Here is a 20,347-nt window from a genome sequence, read left to right as displayed (position 1 = left end):
AAGCAAAACAAATAATATTTGAGATACATTTGCACTGATACGGTGAGCTGCCAGCCATGCAGCTCCAGGCTAGTTCTCCCAGCCTTTAACAAAATGCATCTCTGCCAGAACCTTTTCTTTCTCCCTCATGCTACTCCTTAGACCCCACAGTTCTGCTATTTTCCCCTCCTCATTGGCACCTAATGAGCAGAGGGGCCCTGAAAACAGAGGTGCCAAAGAGCCTGATGCTGCCTGTTGCTGTCTCTATGTGCTGTGACCACCGTCCCTGCCTCCCGACGCACCTTTCCTCTTGGGAACAAATGCAACAAAAATTCACCTGCCAAACAAACAGGGGACGGCTGCACTACAGGATTGACTCTTGGCATTAGCACTGAAGGTTTCGAAGGCCAGATTCCGCCACGAGCTGGATGCTAAGTGTGTCCTCGGTGGGCTCCTACCTCCGCGTGTCCATGCGGCAGTGTCTTCGTTGGCATCACGCAGCTGGGCCACAGCTGGCAGCCAGCAACTTCCCTTTATTGCCTGCGCACGGAGGAGGAGAACTGAACTGCAGCAGAGCATCGCTCCAAGGAGGCTTCAGAGTCAGACGAAACAGAGAGGGACAGGGCTGGGGCTGGAAGGCGCCGCAAGGAAAGGCAGCTCCGGCGCTCTGGAGAAGTGCTATAATGTCAGTGAACACCGGGGGGCAACCAAGCACCCAGCCTTCGGAGGGGAGAGGGCTTGGTCCTCCGGCAGCAGCCCCGTCCCGTCTCCTCCTTGGCGCTGACAAAGCCGTCGGTAACTATCCTTTCGAAAAACAGTCCATTTTTTTTAGAAAAGGTCACAGAACTCTCTGCTTGAAAATAACAGGCAGGATCTGCTTATCTCAGTCCACTGTGCCATCCAGAGTGGAAAAAGCACTGAATCTTTTTTCCCACTGCTGCAAGCACTTACCTGGAACACCACAATGCAGTACTCTCTGGTCTGCTGTCTCTGCGTGACGTGAAGTCATTATCTTTAATACACAGGTAAAATATTAATACTTCGGGAGGTGAAAAGTTAATTTCCAAGACGGAATCCTAGGAAATACAACTGATTAACACACCTTGCATACCTAAAGGAGCAATATATGGAACGTAATACACCATAGAAGGCAACAGAAATACAAAGGACTTTTCACGGTGTAGTCTTGGACAAGTGGCCCCGAACATTTGCTGCTTAAATAAACAAAGAATGAGCTGCTAGGGAATGAGAAATGAATGCTGGAAACTTAGAGGGGAAAGTTTTGTTTTATAGATCATTTTTTACAGCTTTATCATGCCAAAAATCATTTGAAGACATTTTACAACAGATACTCCCACACTTTTCTTCCATGAAGCAATCCCTCTACAGTTCAGAAATATCAGATGTCATCATTGCCACATCTCCTACTTACCCCACTCTCCCTATCTTTCAACATGCTGCATGGACTGGTACTGATTCATGGGCACCAATGCTAAAGCTGTGAGTTCTGCCAAGGCAAAGATATTTATGATTCATCCTGACTTTTGTAGTTTATCTGGAAGAAACGTGTCTCCCACAAACCACCTAAAAGTTTCTTCTTTTCAAGGAAGTCAGGGAAACTTAATGAGATCACTGTGAAAGACAGATTGAACACTGGAAGAAAAACAATTGTGGCGTTACTAATACTGCAAGTCCTGTAAACAAGAGAACCAAAACTTCCTCAAATGGTTTGCTTGCATGACATCCCTGCTTGTTAAACGGAGTAAGTGGCAGGCATTTGCAAGAGAAAGAAAAAGGAAAGAGTCATGAAAATAAGATGGCAGACTTTTTTCCTGCCTCATTTAATTCATCCATGACTAGTTTTGTTAAGGTGGGAGGCAGCAGGGGCTGGTTATCTCAAGACATCTTGTCCTGCGTAAACAGAATATAGAGAAGATCTTTGTTTCTTTGGTTTTATGTATATGGAAAGAAAAACAGATGAGAAATGTCAGACTCAGGGTAAATCTAACTTTGAAACTCACATCATTGCAATAAAAGCTGATGTTAAGTACAATAACTGATCATATTGATATCTCGAGTCCTGAACTAACGTAAAAGGACAGAAAAGGTGGAATTTCTTAAGTCAGTAGCATCAGAGTACAGTTCTTCAATGCCTTTAACATTGTTAACATTTCAGCATTTCTAGTGCTGAAAGAAATGCTTATTTCATCCCTTCTCATGAATTATTAACATTTTAGATGGTTTTCAGTAACAGCTGAAATACGTTTTCACTTCAGAATAAGCACCATCATAATTTTTCTGTTTTAAACACTGTTTTTCAAATTGTACATAGTTTTCTGTCTGCTTGTTATTTTTGACGAAGACTTATTAAGATAGGTACTATTTTGAAGTCTTAGAAACAAGTACGGGATGTTTTTATGGAGATATTTCCAAAGAAAAACTGACTCTATTCTGTTGTGTAGCATTCAGCAAATTTTAAAAGGAAAGGTCATGAGAAAGATAATAATGTGAGTTCCTGAAACAGTTTTCTCTGAATAAATTTGTAAATAAAAGCATTGATATAAGTGATGGTCACGTCTCTCTTCTCTCTGCAGGTTTACAATTCTTGTTATGTTGCTATAGATCTACAGTCACTCTGTGGGCCTGAATCGATGTCAGCTTTCTCTTTGTGTAACAGAGCAGCGATAGCACTGACTGTTCAAATTTTAATGCTCTGACGGCATTAAACATCAGAGGAAAGAGCGACAAAGACATAGGTAAACACCGCGAAGTTCCTTTCCCAGCCTCACACTGGAATTGGAGATTTGTGTCCTCAGCTCCTGGAGCATGGGTTTACCTGGTGCTTCAAGTCCTGCAGTCCTATAAAACCAGGTCACCTCCTCCTTTCTCTATTTTATGACTCCACAGAGTTAACGATGTCATAAAGCGAATGAGAAGAAAACCATCCTTCATTTTCTGGCCATCTCCTCTTTGTCCTGGTTGAGATCCTTGTGTTCCTGCCATCTCAGCACCTACAGAGTGTTTCAAGCACAGTCTGCGGGCTCAGTCTTCCAGCCTTTTCTCTTCCATGGATGTGACGTGAGGGGGATTCATGAAGAGCCACAGAATAAATGAAACCATAAATCGTGGCTTTTTATAAGGCAGGATGGAGGAGCTGTGAAGAAAGGTAAGGTTTGCCATGCACTGAACCCTGTTTTAGGCCTACAGTAGAGACAGAGTCACCAAGAAGAAAAAGTAGCTGAGGCTGCCATGGGCTTGTTGTAATTCATAAGAGGTTACCTAAGGCAAATTTGTTTTTCCTGAGAATAAATGACTCACCGTCCTCTTGAAAACATACAAAAAGGATGAAGTTGGTGCATCTCTGCAGAGGCACCTTATACTCAAATCTAACCATTTATTTGTGGTGTTGTCAGTGCGTATCACGAAGAGCTTCTAAGAGCTAATCAGCCCAGCAGTGTATTTGACAGAACAGTGTTGATTATACAAGTGCAACATTTAAAACATAAACAAAACAAACACCATACCTGGCAACAGTCTCTCTGTGTCACTGTTCATTAACAATACTGCATTAGCAGATGGCTTCATGTGGCTTAGCGTGTAACATAGCAAATGGATATGACAGTTTTCAGGACAGAGGAAGCACAGCATAAATACAGTGCATCAGTTTCACAAACACAAGATTTTCAAAACGTTGGCAATATTATAAAAATCAGAATGAAGCTTCACATGAAATGAAATACAAATAACTGGTATCTTAAGTATTTACCGTACAATAATTCCTGATAGTCCTTTGCAGAACTGAATGTATTCACAATATTCTGAAAAGAGTAAATGCCATTTCACTCAAAGCTAGATGCTTGAGGGAAATTAGAGAAAACAGAGATGGTACTTTAAGGTAAATACTGTCATATCCAACATCAAGATTTGGGTGGCTTACAACTGTTCATAAAATTCTTATTTTGACCAAGTTTATTTTTTCAATCACAGTATCAAAGTCAAGAGGCCAGTTTTTTAAGAAGGAAAAAATTGCAGCTGTTTCCCATAGATGGATTGTGTAGGTGCCTACACATGGATTTGCAGAGCAGCCTTAGGCAGACCTTCATGACAAGCTCAGTCAGTACTTGTATTTCATTTATACAGAAGGAGCAGGATCCAGTATAAAATAATTACTTTACAGCTATGCTCTTAAACAATAGGTGTCAATGTTTTCTATATTCCAGTCATCTTCCACACGCAAATCTGCTTTTGACAGTAGCTGGGAATTGACTGGTCCCATTTAACAGCACTGCTGATCACAACACTATTGCACTTTGTATGGCCTCTGACATCTGTTTGATCCTCCTGCAGCTTTTGACTGCCAGAAGGAATATCCCCAAACTTAAGATACTTGAAAAAGAAGATAAATAACAACTTTGTTCCTAACTCTGTCCATTTCTATTACTTCTTCAATTTATCACATACGCCATCTATTAAGTTCCACAAATTGGTAATGAGGAGTTTCGTAGCGACTCCTCGTGTAGAGCATCAAGATACCATAAGCATACACACCGTCATGTGTAATAGCATGTTAATACACTGAGGTCAGCAGGAATGAAGTAATAAAGCAGTCAAAATACAGAAGCTTTCAATCTGAGGCGTCAGGCCACCAGTTTTATCAAGTCTCCATTTTGTAAAGCTCTGGAATTGCAACCGCTCCGAGGAGGTAAGAGAGGAGGTCATGCCAGCAGTTATCAGCACGGCAACAGCACCAGTGCTACTGACCCAGAAAGAAAACACTCCCCCAGTGAGATTTCTTCTGATCACTTCACACAGTCCTACTTCACGTATCGAACACAAAAAGCGACAAAGCAGCAGCCGACCAGTGCCACCATAGACGCCGAAATCACGGTGACAGCGCTGCCGGCAACACTAACCAAGAGCCCGAGGCCCACACCGAGAATGATCTGGGCCAGCTGGACCATGCAGGTGAGAGCGGCGCAGTCAATGCCCTTCCCTCGCTCGTGCTCCCCAGCTTGCTCCCCGCCCTGCAGCTTCAGGCTCTGCAAAGAAGCACAGAACAAAACAAAACCCCGTGAAACGAGCGCCGACGGCTTGCAGCTCTCAGGCAATGTGCTGTCACGGCCCCCCGGTCCGGCAAGACAGGCCGGTAGCTCTCTGCTTCCCTTCCGTTTTTAATGCTTGTCCTGCAGGGGTTATGGAACTCAAACAGAGATTTTACAAATGATAATGAGTTTTCCAAGCTCCCCCAAATTATCCCATTTCTCTCATCTGTAATTTTTCCATCTGTCTTTTCTCTCAAGGAAAGAATTGAAACTTGATCAGAAAAATAGGCTGTTTCCTTCAAGTTCAGGTCTATTTGAGCTCTGGCAAACTGACATCTCACAGTACAGGACACCCAGCTCTCATGGTTGAAGGTGAACCTTAGAGGGATGTTAAGAGATGTCATACTACGTCCCGCACACATACATTGTTATAATGGAGCACTGTGCTCTGAAGTTACGGCTAAAGGCACATAAAAGAGTTCAGTACTAAAATCTAAATGTAATGCTTTTATTGCTGGGGAAAAAAAATAATCTGAAAATAAATGTCCAGACTAGGATTCTTCTACACTACCAAAGACCTTTCTTAACTACTGATTATCTGTATACCTGCTATGCTATACATAGCAGAGCAAAAGGCTTCATTTATTCTGTACAAGCATCAGGTATATAAGCACACTGTGAGGGCGGCTGCTCACTGGAGAAGGTTGACCAGAGGGCTTGTGGAGTCTCCGTCCCTGGAAACATTCAAACCAGGCTGGACATGACCCTGGGCAACCTGCTTCCAGGTAGCCCTGCTTGAGCAGGGTGTTGGACTACATGATCTCTGGAGGTCCCTTCTAACTTCAGCTGTGCTATAATTCCCTCCAGCAAGGATCTATTCTGTTTTGTTTGGAAATTACGTGATAGTTTACATATTTATTGTTCTTCTTGCAGAGGCTGTTGAATGGAGAAGGTCGTATCGTATCAAACACGAGGTTTCCATGCTGTAGGCTAGCTGTGCTGCTGTCTTCTGGTATTCAAACGCTCTCAGCCATTAAGATGCTTTTTGCTTTTTGAAAGACCTATTATATTGCCTTTAGCTGTTACCACACAATGCTCAAAAGTCCTGGAGACAAAAAGTCTCTTTCTAATCCTGTAGACAAAATTGAATTTGGATCCTAGGGAATGGCAGCATGAACAGGAGTTGAAACGGCAGCATTTTAAAACCCAGCATGTGATTTTGGTAGACTGCATAGTGAGGGAAAATGTCTGCTCTTTGTTCTGGAACGATACTGTCCTTTCACGTGAAATATTTCCAATTTAAGATACAATCTTTTTTTAATTATATCTATTTTGATGGGCTGTACCCAGCATTCCTATGTATTCTGACCACATTTATATGAATGTGTTAGAATCTTGCACTTGATGTTTCCTCTCTATTTTTTCTATCATCTTGTACATTATAGAAGATTTGAGATAAACCTAATGTTGTTAATATCAGATCTAACATAGAATTACATATCATTTATCATCTGGCATAGCAAGTACCATACACCAAACAAGAAACAATCAGTTGTCTTACAACTAACATTTGAATATATTAGCCTATTAAAGTCCATGTGCACATCAGCATATTTTATTTCACTTCTGTCTTGGAACAGCTCTGAATCAGAGTCAGATTACAATTTTGCCTTTAATCCCTCTTTCTGAGTTAGCTGGCCCGAGGTTAGGATTGCGACTTCACCCTAAACTGGGTTAATTCCCTGTCCTTGTTACATCTTTCTAAAACTCTTCGTCATGATCATTCTCTGTTGGAAGGAATAGAGAAGCTAACTGAAAAATCAGGAATCAGATCTATGAAATATTTAACCACGTTGATACATCCTACTAGGATTCAATAGAATAATTAAAGAGCTTTCTTGTATTTGTCATTCAGATGGTGATGCTTAAAAGTTGTACAGAACAATAGGATGTGTTCTCTAGGACTTGATCTACCCTGTGCTGGTCTCAACTGTTTCTATGTTGTTTTTAAACAGTTTAACATTTCCTTTATTAATTTCTTCAAATGTCCCCGAATATAATGAGAACTTTTCCTAAGTCCTCCCAACTCTCCTTAATCCTTCTTGTTTCCAGCTCTTTCACTAACTTGAGAGAACTTTTCCATTAAAGGACTCAACACTTTATAAGACATGAAGAGCCTGCTGTGCCCAGTAACATGATATAAGCAAGACAAGCTTTACCAGATTTTCCTTTGAAACAGGATTTTGTGCTGTGGAGGACCAAAACCAATCCCAGACATTCAGAGGGATATTGAGAACATGGTATATAATTTATTACTGAATTACATAAGACTGTTTGTACTTCAATTTTGTATCTTTATTAGCTAACAATTTTTGTAATGTTTTGCAGTTAACTAAAAATTCTGCCAGCCTTTACAGCGTGGTAATTAACCGTAGGAACTCAGAAGTCAAGTCCTCAGCTAATACAACTGGAAGGAAGGCTACAAGGAAGGTAGCGCTTGATGGCAACACAAAGTGGAGCCCTGCTGTCTGCCTACTGCCCAAACACGTACTGTGATTTTCTTTGTTTCAGGTGTGATGATAAATAATTTTTTGTCTCACTGCAGGACTGTTTGGAGAGTTTAGAGCTGGGACCTTAACTCTTTCTGTCAGAAACTTCCCATTCATAACACGAGTCATCTTAAATATTTGAAATTAAAATTAAAAGCTGCTCACCATTTCTATCCAGTTTTCTCCCAAAATAGATGAATCAGACCTTGACAGATATGAACTTACCCTTCCATAGACATTGAACTCACCTCTTCTTCCTTGTGATACTCTGCAATGAGGTGGAATGGCACTGTGTACAGTGTACTGGACATGATGCCAAAGAAAGAACATAGAGCCAGAGTGGAATAAACATTGGGAAACAAGCCAATCAATCCAGTACCCAATCCAAAAAGTAGGTATCCAATGAAATAAAGTCCCTTTAATCCTATGTAGGGCAGAAGGATTTTCTGCAGGTCTGTGAAAATAAAGTGAAAATGCTGATAAGACTAAAACAAAACAGGTCACACTTCATCAGGGAGTTCCTTCAAGGGGTTTTATTTTGTAAAATGCAATCAAGGAGACAATTTTACTGATTTTGGAAGTTGCCTCAAATTACCGTATGTTTAAACTCACCAAATCACTTGCTTTCTCTGCAGATAGTCCTATTCTGGCATAGCCAACTCCAGAGAAGAAGTAGTTAACAACCATTCTGGAAGAACTGCCCTCATTGACAACCTCAGACATTTCCGCTGTTTGATCATAATACGAACATTTGGCATTAACCCCTGTCTGAGCTGAGAAAGGCGTTACAGAAATGCCTGCAGTTAAGCTCCAACGGGAAAAAGAGCTCCCTCAAGCCTCGTTTAGATGCTTAGTTCAGCCCCTAAAATGCTACTCATTCGAGTTTTCGGATCGCAAGTAATTTTTTTAATCCTTGGTGAGAGCTATGGTGAAATCTATCCAGGGAGCAGTGTGCTAGCCTATTTACACACAATTTTTGAGAGCAAGGTTTGTGATTCTGGCAGGAACTTCCACTGCACTGTGAAAAAGTTATTTTGTGAGGAATGCAGATGGAGAGAGGCCATCAGAAGGACCTTTGAGAACCTAAAGCTGCAGCACTGCTAGGTGAAAGAGCATCTCAGAATGATGCCCACAGCATCTATTTCAGTCTGGCATTTAACTTCAGGATGATTTTCAGTGTTCAAGGTCAGTTCACACACAGAACAATGCCTTACACCCAAAGTGACCCCTCATCATGTGGTCAGGAACTGTTCATGTTAAGATATGAGTTTCTAACAATGCTGAGAATGTAACATTTCTTAAAAGTTTAAATATGGAAAAAATCAGTTAATTTGGCATCGCTTTATTTTTCTTTGAACAATGGAAAATAGCCAACAGTTTAAACACTGTTTCAAAAGACAGCGTTGGAGTACATTCCTGGGTACTTACAAGAATAGACTGATGAAGAAATTGCATTGATGCACAGCCCCCAGCATCCCATCTCTACTCCTGTTTTGTAGGTAAGGTAAAGCGTGGAGTTATGAGGTGCGTAAGGACTACCCTTGTATACAACCTGAAAGAGACCACAAAGATCCAGCAGGCAAGGATGGACTGCGTGTATATAACGTCTCCTTCTTATGGGAACATGGGACCCAGCGCAGGGCCTCATCCCTGATAGGGGAGATAATTAGCACCCAAGAAATCTGTTAATCAGCGCCCTAACCATCCCTTCACAGTCCTCCAGGTTTCACACTCATTTCTCCCAGATTCACAGATCCCAGGCTCCTCCTCATTTATGACCCTCTGCCTTTTCCTGGACCGTCCACTCTGCGCTGACTCATTTGCTCTTTTTCCTTTGGGTGTCTCATTTCCCACTCTCCTTCTCTCTCCACTTCTGCCTTCTCGCCTTAGCCTTTCTTTCCCTAACTTAGATACACCTGATTTTTTTGTTTTCTCCTTCAGGCTTACCCCAAAACACTCGTTTTTCCATGCAGTAATTGTCTTATTCAGTTCCTTATCTAGGCAACCAAAATTTTTCTTTCAGTTGTTCATGTGCAATACAGGGAAGAAAACCATCTGTCTTGCCCACAGAGGAAATAACAAGACAAGGAAATGGGAATACTGGGTGGAAGCCACCGAAAAAAGGAAGCGGCAGTGAGAGGGGTTGGGCCACGAGCACATTTGTACCCTGGAAGAAAGGAGGCAGACAGGATCGCAAAGGCAGAAATCACTGGCAGGGACATGGTGTAGAAAAGGGAGTACTGGGTAACATGAAGGCAAATAATTTCTGGCAGAAAGGACTCAGGGAAAGGTTTAAAGAGGTGTGGCAGGGCCAGCCAAATTCAAGGAAACAAGAACTTTCTGCTACCGCGTAGCCCACTGTGTGCAAATTGCTGCAGAGCCTGAGGCCAGGGAGGCTGCGGTGCCGGTGAGCGGCCTCGCGCTGACGTTGCCCATGGACCAGGGTAAGGCCAGCTGCCTCCAAGCAACATCAGCATCGCGCTAGTTAGGAAACCTGCCCATCTCGGAGTGGCTCCGAAGCCAGGGCAGAGAATGGATGTGTTTGGAACAGCTCCGAGAGCTTCGTTTGGAACAGTTAAATAGACACAAATAGCCTGACAAATACTAAAAGGTTCTCCCCAAAGATCCAACAGACTGGGTCAGAATGAGGGCCTGAGGTCAATTAGCTGTTTTACAAAACTCTCGTTCAGCCATCCAGATACCACTGGCTCTGCCACCACTGTCATTTCTTCAGGATTGTAACACTATTTCGTTTCTTTTGGGTGGAGGAGGAGATGGTAACAGGAAGGAGAAGCGAGAGGATTTTATGCTTTTACCTGTCCCATGAAGTCCGTGAAGAAGAGCATGTTGGAGAGGAAAGCCATCCATCCAAGGAGGTGGCTCACACACAGATAGCGATAGTGGGATGGCATGCTTGAAAGTGTATTCAAGAGTGATTTAAGGGTCATCCGCCTTTGAACCTAAAATCAAGTATTTAGCAATAATACTGTATTATTGTCCTGAAGACTAATAAAATAGCTGACAGCCAATGAAGAAGGCCTCAGCATCTTTTCATTGCTAAACTTCCAAAGTTTCTAACTTGTTTTTGCTAGGAAGGGTTGCTTGGGTACTGAATGTCCTTCACTATATATCTCATTTGTAGAGTCGTTGCCTAATAAAGTCATCTGAAAGATTCACAGAAACTCTGGGACAGCTGGGGTGCATCAGCAAGGATGTTACATTTCTTACCGTTATAATCAGTAGGATTATTGTTTACTCGTAGTACCAAGTGAACATTTTCTGCTAAAAAATACTCAGTTGAGTTTAAAAAAAAAACAAAAAAAGAAACAAAAATAATTTCTTTATGGAGACAATCAGCTTTCCACTGAAAATTTAAAGCTGTCACAGAAAAAATGAATCTCAAAATACTTTCTGAGAATTCAAATGTATCAGTTGTGGAATACAGCACTTCTGAGACCTCATTCCCACTCCCTTCTGTGTGCTAAAATCCCTAGAAAACTTCACCTTTTCTGGCATATCATTACTATGAGATTTCCACTATGTACTGTTCTCCCCTCCATGAAGCAGGGAAAGACTGTGATACATCACAGGAGATGTGGCACCACTCAAAATCCTAGCACGCAGAGAACATAAGCTCCGCCACCTGAACATCTCATCCCACGGGAGAAATAACAAATTTCAAAATCAAGACATTTCTCGTCCTGGTTAACAAACCTCACTGATGGGGAAAAACAAAACTTCTCACCACCTCCAATGCCCCACCCTGTCTCCCTCCTCCTTGTCTGAGCCTTGTGCTCCAAAATACTCTCTCATTTTCTTTTCCAGTCACATTCATCAGATCACATGTATCACTTGAATTTTTTTTAGTACTGTAGGCGTGCTTGATGCCAGGCATTTGCTACACACGATTCTTACTGCTTTAAAGCTCCTGCACCGTTCTTTGCTTTTAAAGAAAAAAAGGTATTAGTTTATCTGTGCATGATGAAACAGTTCCAGTTTTCTCTAGTGGTGTTTGGAGGCAACAGTGTTGGGAGAAATAGTAAGCTGTACGGTCATGAAATGCGGAAGAACTGTAAAAGTTATGTTCATTAATGGAAAGCTGAATTTTTATTTTGACTAGCTGTAAGATAATGACATTTTTTCCTTGCTTCAATGTTCTACTTAGTTTTCACAGTTCTGCTTTCCTTTGAAACTAGCTGCAAGCTACTCTGTGAATAATCACCGCGTATAAAGTTGGAAAATACTTTGCTCCAGTGGGAGGTTTTTAATCCTCATAGGAATGCCAAAATTGAAGTTGCTAACTTTCACCTTGAACTGCATATTGTCCAAATCCCTTGGAATTTCTCTTGGCATCACTGTCTCTTTCGAACAGGCTAAGCTTTCTATTCTTCCACAGTTATAAAAAGAAAAAGAACAAACAAAAAAAAGAAGAATCCACATTGTCTCAGAAGTATTATTTCAAGGATAATTACTATTGCTTGACTTGGCTTATTTAATTTGTTCAACTCTTCCACTCAGTTCTTTGAAACAGCCTTTCCAAAGTGTTAACACAAGATCAGGGAAATACAAAGGACACTGCTGTAATTACAAACAATAATTTGACAGCCAGATAGAAATGCTTGACTTCTATTTAGATATTTTAGAGAGTGGAAATGGAAACTGAAATGTTTAATGCACACATGCAATACACACTGACACACAAACCCCTTACTAATTTAAATGATGTGGTGAAGTTTGGCTCCATTTAAGTTCTGCATCTTTCAAAAGCTCACAATACACAATCATTTTCTCTATAAAATCACTACAACTCAAGGCCTAAGATGATTCATAAGGATACAGAGGAATCAATATGACTTGGGTTTTATGGCAGTAGATCCTGAGTAATTTGACACCAAACTAAAGAACAAAAGACAAATGACTTCAGAAGTCTGTTCATACTGTAACAGATCAAATCTCATTAATAATCATGGTAGCTATTAGCATGTAAAGATCACAGTCTTTAATTTAGAAGATATAGGGCCATGATGCCTGCAGCAAAAGTAGAGACATGGAAAAACAGGAAGCCAAACCATTTCTTCAAGGAAGCAATTACCATAATGAATGAACTCAGAAAACATGCCACAAGAGACAGACCGTGAAGGCAGTGAGTGTCTAGAATTTATACGAGCCCAGGCACATCAAAGAAACATGAGACAGATCAAAGCACTGTGAGCCTCTGACAGGCTGTCCAGCTAAAAATACAGAGGGGAGGGCAATGGCACGAGCTGACCCACACCGGATGCCACAGCTCTACCTCAGGTATCAGACGTTACTGATTCAGTGGAATTAGCTCTTGCCAAGGTAGAGGCAAGAATCCATATTCCAGTCCATAGTCTGCCCCCCTTGCTTTCACTGCGTCTGCTCTCCTTCATTTGCCTTCCTTTCTTTAGAGCCCACGTGGGCCAAGCAGTCAACGGCACTCAGCATCTCCCACAATTTGGAAGATGCTCAGAGTGAACAGTGCTGGTGAAGGATGCTGGCTGCTCGAGTTGGCCTAGGGTAGGGAAACAGGGACAGCATCGCAGCATGCCAGCCATGCTCTCCTGACAAACTGTCGCTTTGCTGTCTGCTCCTCTCTGTGTTGGCCTGGCATTCTCATCAGGCAGTGTTCATCTTTTATTCTACATTTGTGTTGTATCTGGTGGAACATGTTTTAATTTGGGTTAGGAATACCAAGTGCTATTATAATACAAATGACAAATAGTAAAAAATCACTTTTATTTGTGGCCTAAACATGAGTTTAGGTTTCTAACTTATAACCGTCTGCACATTCTCAGTCCTTATTATCTGATTTATCAAGACCTGTATCAGGGATAGATATACATAACACCAAAAGATCAGAAGTGAAATTAAAACAAGCAACTGTTTCATCACTTACTGTTCTACTACCAGACATATACATTAACCTTTGCTTGCTGAGGGTACCATGAGAGTGCAGTGAGGATTCCTAGTACTAAAAGTCATCGATAACACAGTAAAAGCTATTATTTGCTCCCAAGACCACTCTAGAAATGTGCTCGCCAGATACTTTTCAGGTAGCTTCACCTTTTCCTAGTTGCCTTAGATTGAAGCAATCTCTCAAAAAAATGCAGCAGAAACGAAATAACAGTGATGATTTGAAAGTACTCGCTATTCTCTCCCACCTAAAAATTCTGCCAAAGACATACTATCTACATCACTTCAAAATAAAACTCCAGAAGCATGGTGGCATTGCTGTAGAGGTAGCAATTTTGAACACATCCATACTGACAAAAAATGGTGAGCAGCAGAAAATCCAAATGTTTACGAGACTGGGCAACAAACATTTTGTACGTACGAGACATTAAAGTGTGTGGACTTCAGTGGGAGTTACAGATTTACATCAAAGCTTAATGGTCTGCAGTCCTTGTCCACAATTTGATATTTATTCTATCAGGACTAAAAGACAAAGTAGATCCTCTTGACAAAACTCACATGAGGAGGCTATCAAGAGACTGACGCAGAGCAGAAACTGAACCTGGTTCTCCCTCATCCCTGGCAATTGTTCAAAGCATCAGGACTAGCCTGTCTCATCCCTCTTGCTGAAAATACTTTATAAATCAAAGAGAAAAGAAAGCAGACTTTCTCCTGACCCTGTATCCTGGTGGAGGATTCTTTTTCTGTGTGTGCAAAAGGGCTCCATCCCAAACAGAAAGGCATTAGCTAATAAAAGGTCTCCAAGGATGCAACAATATGGCTTACACAATCATCTCTGCACTTACCTCTGTACGTGACGTAACAGCACATTTCCCTGGTTTAGGTGCAGCCTTTATTTCAGTAGACGTTGATTTTAAGCAACCGTTCTTGTTTTCCTCTTCTATGGAGCTGTATTTATAGGATTCAGTCACTTCCAACAAGAACTTTGTCTCTTCATTTTCATATCTGAGTGGGACTTCAGGAATACTGCGCAGGTGTATTGTAAGGCAGATTAGGAAAACCAAGGCTGCGAAGAAGAAAATCACCTGGAATTCTGATGCCAAGGAATATCCTAGTGCAGTTTGACCCCAATCCATAGCACCCGTCAGGTAACCCAGGGCTCCCCCCAAACCTGCAGGGGTGGGACAAAAAAAGAGAAAAAAGATCTACTGGCATTGACAAAATAAACAAACAGTACACAATACCCTCAGCATGTGCTCCCCTCTAGACATGACTGAATAATCACTTTTCAGATATTAATCACAAGAAACAGGAATACTGAGCTAATCACATACATGAGCAATTAACAAAACATCTCTCGAAAAATGCTCTCAGCTCTGGTGGACAGAGCGCTCCAAAAAAGGCCTGAACGTATAGCAACACGGGCCCTCATCTCTTTTCTTGACTCTTTGAAGATTTATTTTCTTTGAAACAGTAAGTAATACAAAATAAAATTCTACTGAAATTTATGGGGTTTTTAAAACTTCACCGAACAAACATTTTTTTAAATTACATTGAAATTATCTGTAGTTTCGACGTTGTAGAATGGATTTTATTTAGCTGAATCTAAACAGAAATACTGTCTCCATGCACAATTTAAAAACAAAAAAAGGAAAAAAAACAAAAGCAGTGTTTTGTAGCTATCAAAATCCAAGTACATCACCACTCAGAAAAGAAAGCAAAAAGGAACAAATACAAATGTGTAATTCCGTTTCCTGGTTTTCTCAGAGAAGTTAGAATAAAAGGTAAAACGAGAATGCTACCTCGTGTCTTGAAGTTCATAAAACCAGCGTTCAGTCTGATTTTTTACAATTTCTTCACTTTGTTATTAGCACACACAGTTTCAGAAGCGCAAGAAAGCACACACTGCTGCGCGCAGTAGAGAGCTCTGGCAGGGGAAGCAGCCATGTGGAGTCCCAACACCTTCTCAACCGGGTGGCTCTGCGGGACGTGGCAGTCAGGCAGGATAGAAGCACGTCAAGGGCTTGGAAGCATTTCTACTCTTCTGCTTAGGAGAACTGAAGACAATGTCCGGCAGAACCATTCTGCCTAACAAAAAGTAACAGGTGACAGGACCTATATTTGCTTCACCTACAAAACGTGGGATTTGGATTTCATTCTGGGCTTTCTTTACTTTTTTGCCTCCCGGATCTGACTATGGCCCACCTTCATTGTGTCCTACTGCATTTTACAGAGGACTGCATCCTTGCTTGTTCTCATGAACAGCAATTAAGCTGTCAACAACTTCTTGAAAACAACCTACACTAAGCGTTTTCACAGAGTGAATGTTTGACGTTTGAGGTCGCCTTTGCGTTCCGTTTTGACAAAAAGCAATCATGATGTCGGAACGCAGTCTGAGTGTTGTGTGCCGGCTAAGTGAGCTCTTCCTTCCACTTGCCTCTGTGGTCGTCAGTTCCGTATATGCGGAGCTATCAAGATTCACGTTCGAACCTTAAACTGAAGACAAACTGGAGTGCAAAACCTTGGAGGTATTTCATACAAAAACAAGGAACTGAATAGGGAAAACTATCTAAAACAGAAACTAGGTAAGAAATGGGAAGATTGCTGTCTGTGTCTAATAGGGATAGAACAAGGAATGATAAATGTAAATTGTAGGGAATGGACATTAAGATTAGATTTTGGTGGAAACTGTCTTAACAACAAGGCCAGTGAAGTGCTGGAACACATTGCCTTGAGAGGGCTACAGAACCCCCATCAAGGGAGGATTTCAAGAACAGGCTAGGTAATTACCCATCAGGAAACATTAAGATGCTGACGATCTTGCTGTAGAGGGCATAGGGTGCTGGGCCAAATAATGCAATCTGTTCCAGTCTTGTTTGATAGGATTTGTCCCACATCCCTTTTCACAGTTCAGTACCCAAACGAATCAGCTACAAATGTAGCTCCAAATTTGGAAATCAAGCCTTTTTAGTATCATCCAGGGAAAAACTGCAACCAGAGTTCTGCTGAAGGCAAGAACACACAGGGAGACCCGCTCCCCTCTGTCCAAATGAATGATTGTTAAAAATTTTATCTGTCAGTTTCTAATGGATAATACTGATTTGAGTCCCACATGGGTTTAAGGTTCCCTTATAAGCCGTGTTCCTGGACACAGCTATTTCACATGCCCAAAACTGGCCTGTTGCCAACAGCTAGTACACCTCCCTCCTTGACGGGAGTAACTACCACCGAATCTATGTGCCTCTGCTCTTGGTACGGCTGAGTAGCCACAAAAATCTGCACCAGCACAGACCGCATGACTTATCTAGTCTGCTTTTTGTCTAGTCCTTTCGCAGTGACCGACTGCTCCCAGACTGCTGGAACTTCCTCCCGACTAACTTTACAGGTACACAGCCTAATGTGTCTTCTGTGTTTTCTCTACACGGGGCTCATGCAGCACAGGTTCCCTTCTGTAACTCAGCAACATCTCAGATCCGTATAAAGGCAAACGAAACTCTTCCTTCATTTGCAAGAGCTGGACTGAACCACTTGGACTTACTTTGTGGCAGTTGTGAAGCTCTGAATTTTACGCAGAAGTCCTATTTCTACACAGGAAGGCAGCACATACTGGAGCACTGCTGAAGAACAGAAATCAACTATACTGGTTTGTGCAGCTCTTGCTCTATGTCACATGCTGGGTCAAAAATGTTACTTTATGTGCTATGGCAAGGAAACAAGTTACATCCCTTAACTTTTGCTTCACCAAAAACTTGGAAAAAAAAATCAGAACAAGCTGAATAAACACTAATTCTATTTTTAAAACAATTAATCGCTCTTACTTAAATCATGGCTATGTTTCTATGAATGTTTATGCCTGCAGCCTTCTGCAGCAGAATTCTTGAAGCAGCAATCACAAGCTGCTGTTCTCCGGAGTAGTGAAAATCCAGCAACAAAAGACTCGTGACTGAAGTGTGGGATCAGATGATCAGTTCATTCAAGATTAGAAACACAGTGAGAATAAAACCCATGCAATTACCTTTCCCTCCTTCGAAAGGGAGGGAGGAGAGGAAGGGATCCGAGTACCTGTAAAGAGGGCGTGGTAATGCAGACCCTTCTCTTTATCCTCATGAGAGCAGACATCAAATAAATACGCTTTGATGGGGCCATCAATAAAATCAGCTGCAAAATCAAAAAGCACTACTCCCAGCATCGTAACGACTATTGCCCACGTCCGCCGCTTGTCTCTCTCACCGATGAAAGCTACAAAAAGAAAAACACCCTCATTCTGACAGCAACAGTGCCATGTTCTGCAAAACCACATTTTATCTTTCCTGATACCTCCAGGTCTAAACAATGCTTAGTTAGGCAAGAGAGAGCAGCGATACCAGCATCACATCAGAGAAGCGGGGTAACCGAGTCTGTGGAGCTCTGAGCTCTTCTAGGTTGACTTACTGCCTTGAGTCAGCGCAAGCTCAGGGTACTCCACACTTCACAATCAAGAGCATCACTAGCCTTAACCTACTCCTTTGCAACTTCATGACATGCTCTGGTAGCCTAATACACGTGCATCTTGTAGTACTTTTTTGTCTTACTCTATTCGTCCCACCTTTTCCCTGGTTTAGATAATCAAGAGCTGACTGTAACATCAGACAATCAAGGCAAATGAATACAAGTATATTCAACACCCGTGATATCCAGGAAGAGGGAACAAATCAATCCATAAAAACACACACCTCCCCCCGCTGCCAAGTCATAACGACAGCAACAACTTCCCATCAAGACTCTGAGAAGTTACATCTCAAGCTGAAACATAACAGTGTCTAGGGATGTCATTCCTATTTGATTTTGCGTCTTCCAGGTGCAACGTGGTTTCCAAGGAGTTGCAGATAGTTCTAATATTCACCAGTGTAACACAGTTCTGAGGCAAGGCAGTGCTGCAGCAATTAAAGATATTTTGAATGTTAATCCATCTAAAATAGGGATTAACAGATACTCATTCTGGATGTGTATTACATAACACAAACAACACTGATCATTTAACTTAAAAAAGTAGATTTTAGTTTGTAAAAACTTCTCCAGGCCTAAGCAGTGCTTTACTTGTATGAACTGAGCAGGCAACGACACCACCACACAACATTCTGTAGTCACACGCAGAAACGACAGAGCACTACGTACAGGGTACATGACGTGGTCTTAGGACTGAACATGTACGAAGATCTCAGCATTCCCCAGCTCCTTCAATGCCACTGAGTAACGTGATACCGATTTTAATGGTCCGTGTTAGCAGGGAAAGAAGGAACCCTTCTTTTATTTTTGATTCAAAAGGCTAGGATGAGTTTTGTCTGTCGGTACAGCGTACGGCCCTCACTCACCTGAGATCATCTCGTCCCCATTGAGGTACAAAGTCATGCCCAACAGCATTACGATCCCCAGACCCAGAATGTAAGGTCTCCTCCTGCCCCAGCTGCAGGTGCAGTGATCGCTGGCCGAGCCCACCACGGGCTGCAGCACGAAGCCCAGGACAGGGCTGATGAGCCACACCAGACTGTAGAGGTTCTTGGGCAGCCCTACGCTGAGCAGCACCGGCGTGACAAAGGCGGCCTCCACGGCGTAGCAGAATTCCCGGCCGAACATCGCCATGCTGTGCATGACCAGCCTTCCCACCGCTTGCTTCCCAGGTGCCACCGCTCCAGTCCTCGTCACAGGCTGCAGCAGAGCATCCTCCTTCTCTCCGGTGTGGTCCATGTCAGCCTTGGCCACCTCAGAAGGGGGTGGAGGAGCCCCCTGGAAACTCTCTTCCGTTAAGGTCATCGCTCTGGCTACGCGCAGCGCGCCGGCAGGTCGGTGCTGCCTGTCCTGGCTGACATGGAGCCCAGATCATATGCCGGGTGGGATCGGTCTGTGCTGGGGGAGGGACTCACATACTTTCATGGCTCTGTGATCACAAGTTATGAAAGGAAGGGGGCGGGGAAGCCCGCGTTAACATTAGCAGATCTGAGCTCTTGGGCGCCTGCAAAGCTCCCAACCTTCCACAACTGAAGAACTACTGTTCAGGCACGAAACACACACATAATGGGAACGCGCATCACATGGGCGAGGCGCAGGATTAGCGACACAAAACTGTTCCTCTTGTTGCTGTCAGACAGCGGTGATACCAAGAACCCAGAGCTCTCGCCTTCCCGACCAGCAAACATCAACACCCGACAGAGAGCCAATGTCCTGTCGACCGAACGGGGGGGGAAAGAATCTCTAATCCATGTCCAGAAAAGGATTTCAATGCACTTCATGAAGACAAGTAAGCGAACCTACCTATTGGTCTAGGGTGTTAGTGGCAGATAAAAACCTTGACAGACATCTGTCAGACAGCAACTGGTGCTTTTTTTTTTTTTGTATCTGCTGTGTGCCACCCTCAACACAACTGATTATTTTCTTGGTTTCTGAAAAACAAAGGACATCAGGATCACATAGGGTTTCTTTCAACAGTCTTAGCTGCCAAGGGAAAGCCTTAAGAGAAATCTGTAGTGACAAACCAAAACTGTACCTGTCAGGGTAGCCACCCGAGTGAGGCAGCTGATTCATCCTACGCAGAATCACAGAGTCATAGAATAGTTGGGGTTGGAAGGGACCTTTAAAGGTCACCTAGTCCAAGCCCCCTGCAATAAGCAGGGACATCTTCAGCTAGAGCAGACTGCTCAGAGCCCCATCCAACCTGGCCTTGAATGTTACCAGGGACTGGGCATCGACCACCTCTCTGGGCAACCTGTGCCGCTGTTTCACCACCCTCACTGTGAACAATTTCTTCCTTATATCCAGTCTAAATCTGCCCTCTTTTAGTTTAAAATCACTACCCCTTGTCCTTTCGCA

General features: G+C 42.6%; 1 protein-coding gene across 1 annotated transcript; it reads right to left on the bottom strand.

Annotated features, from left to right (window-relative positions):
- Positions 1-1,198: 1,198 nt before the first annotated feature.
- Positions 1,199-19,294, bottom strand: SLC45A2 (solute carrier family 45 member 2). The gene is made up of 7 exons (XM_009943632.2): positions 18,856-19,294; positions 17,567-17,743; positions 14,350-14,675; positions 10,387-10,530; positions 8,999-9,122; positions 7,819-8,024; positions 1,199-5,018 (listed from the first exon to the last, which is right to left on the bottom strand). The coding sequence occupies exons 1-7, from the start codon at positions 19,292-19,294 to the stop codon at positions 4,794-4,796; spliced, it is 1,641 nt and encodes a 546-aa protein (XP_009941934.1). The 3' UTR covers positions 1,199-4,793.
- Between the last annotated feature and the right edge of the window lie 1,053 nt (positions 19,295-20,347).

This window comes from Opisthocomus hoazin, chromosome Z (genome assembly GCF_030867145.1).
Source record: "Opisthocomus hoazin isolate bOpiHoa1 chromosome Z, bOpiHoa1.hap1, whole genome shotgun sequence".
NCBI lineage: Eukaryota > Metazoa > Chordata > Aves > Opisthocomiformes > Opisthocomidae > Opisthocomus > Opisthocomus hoazin.
The sequence above is the reverse complement of the archived record's forward strand: the minus strand, read 5'-3'. Positions and strand labels throughout refer to the sequence as shown.

Bases quoted from the DNA above. Each gene is read 5' to 3' on its own strand.
- SLC45A2 (XM_009943632.2), bottom strand. From the start codon at position 19,294: ATGACCTTAACGGAAGAGAGTTTCCAGGGGGCTCCTCCACCCCCTTCT. The intron at 17,744-18,855 runs GTGAGTGAGGGC...TTCTTTTTGTAG, and splicing joins TGGGGACGAGATGATCTCAG to CTTTCATCGGTGAGAGAGAC. The intron at 14,676-17,566 runs GTACTCGGATCC...CCACCCCTGCAG, and splicing joins TTACCACGCCCTCTTTACAG to GTTTGGGGGGAGCCCTGGGT.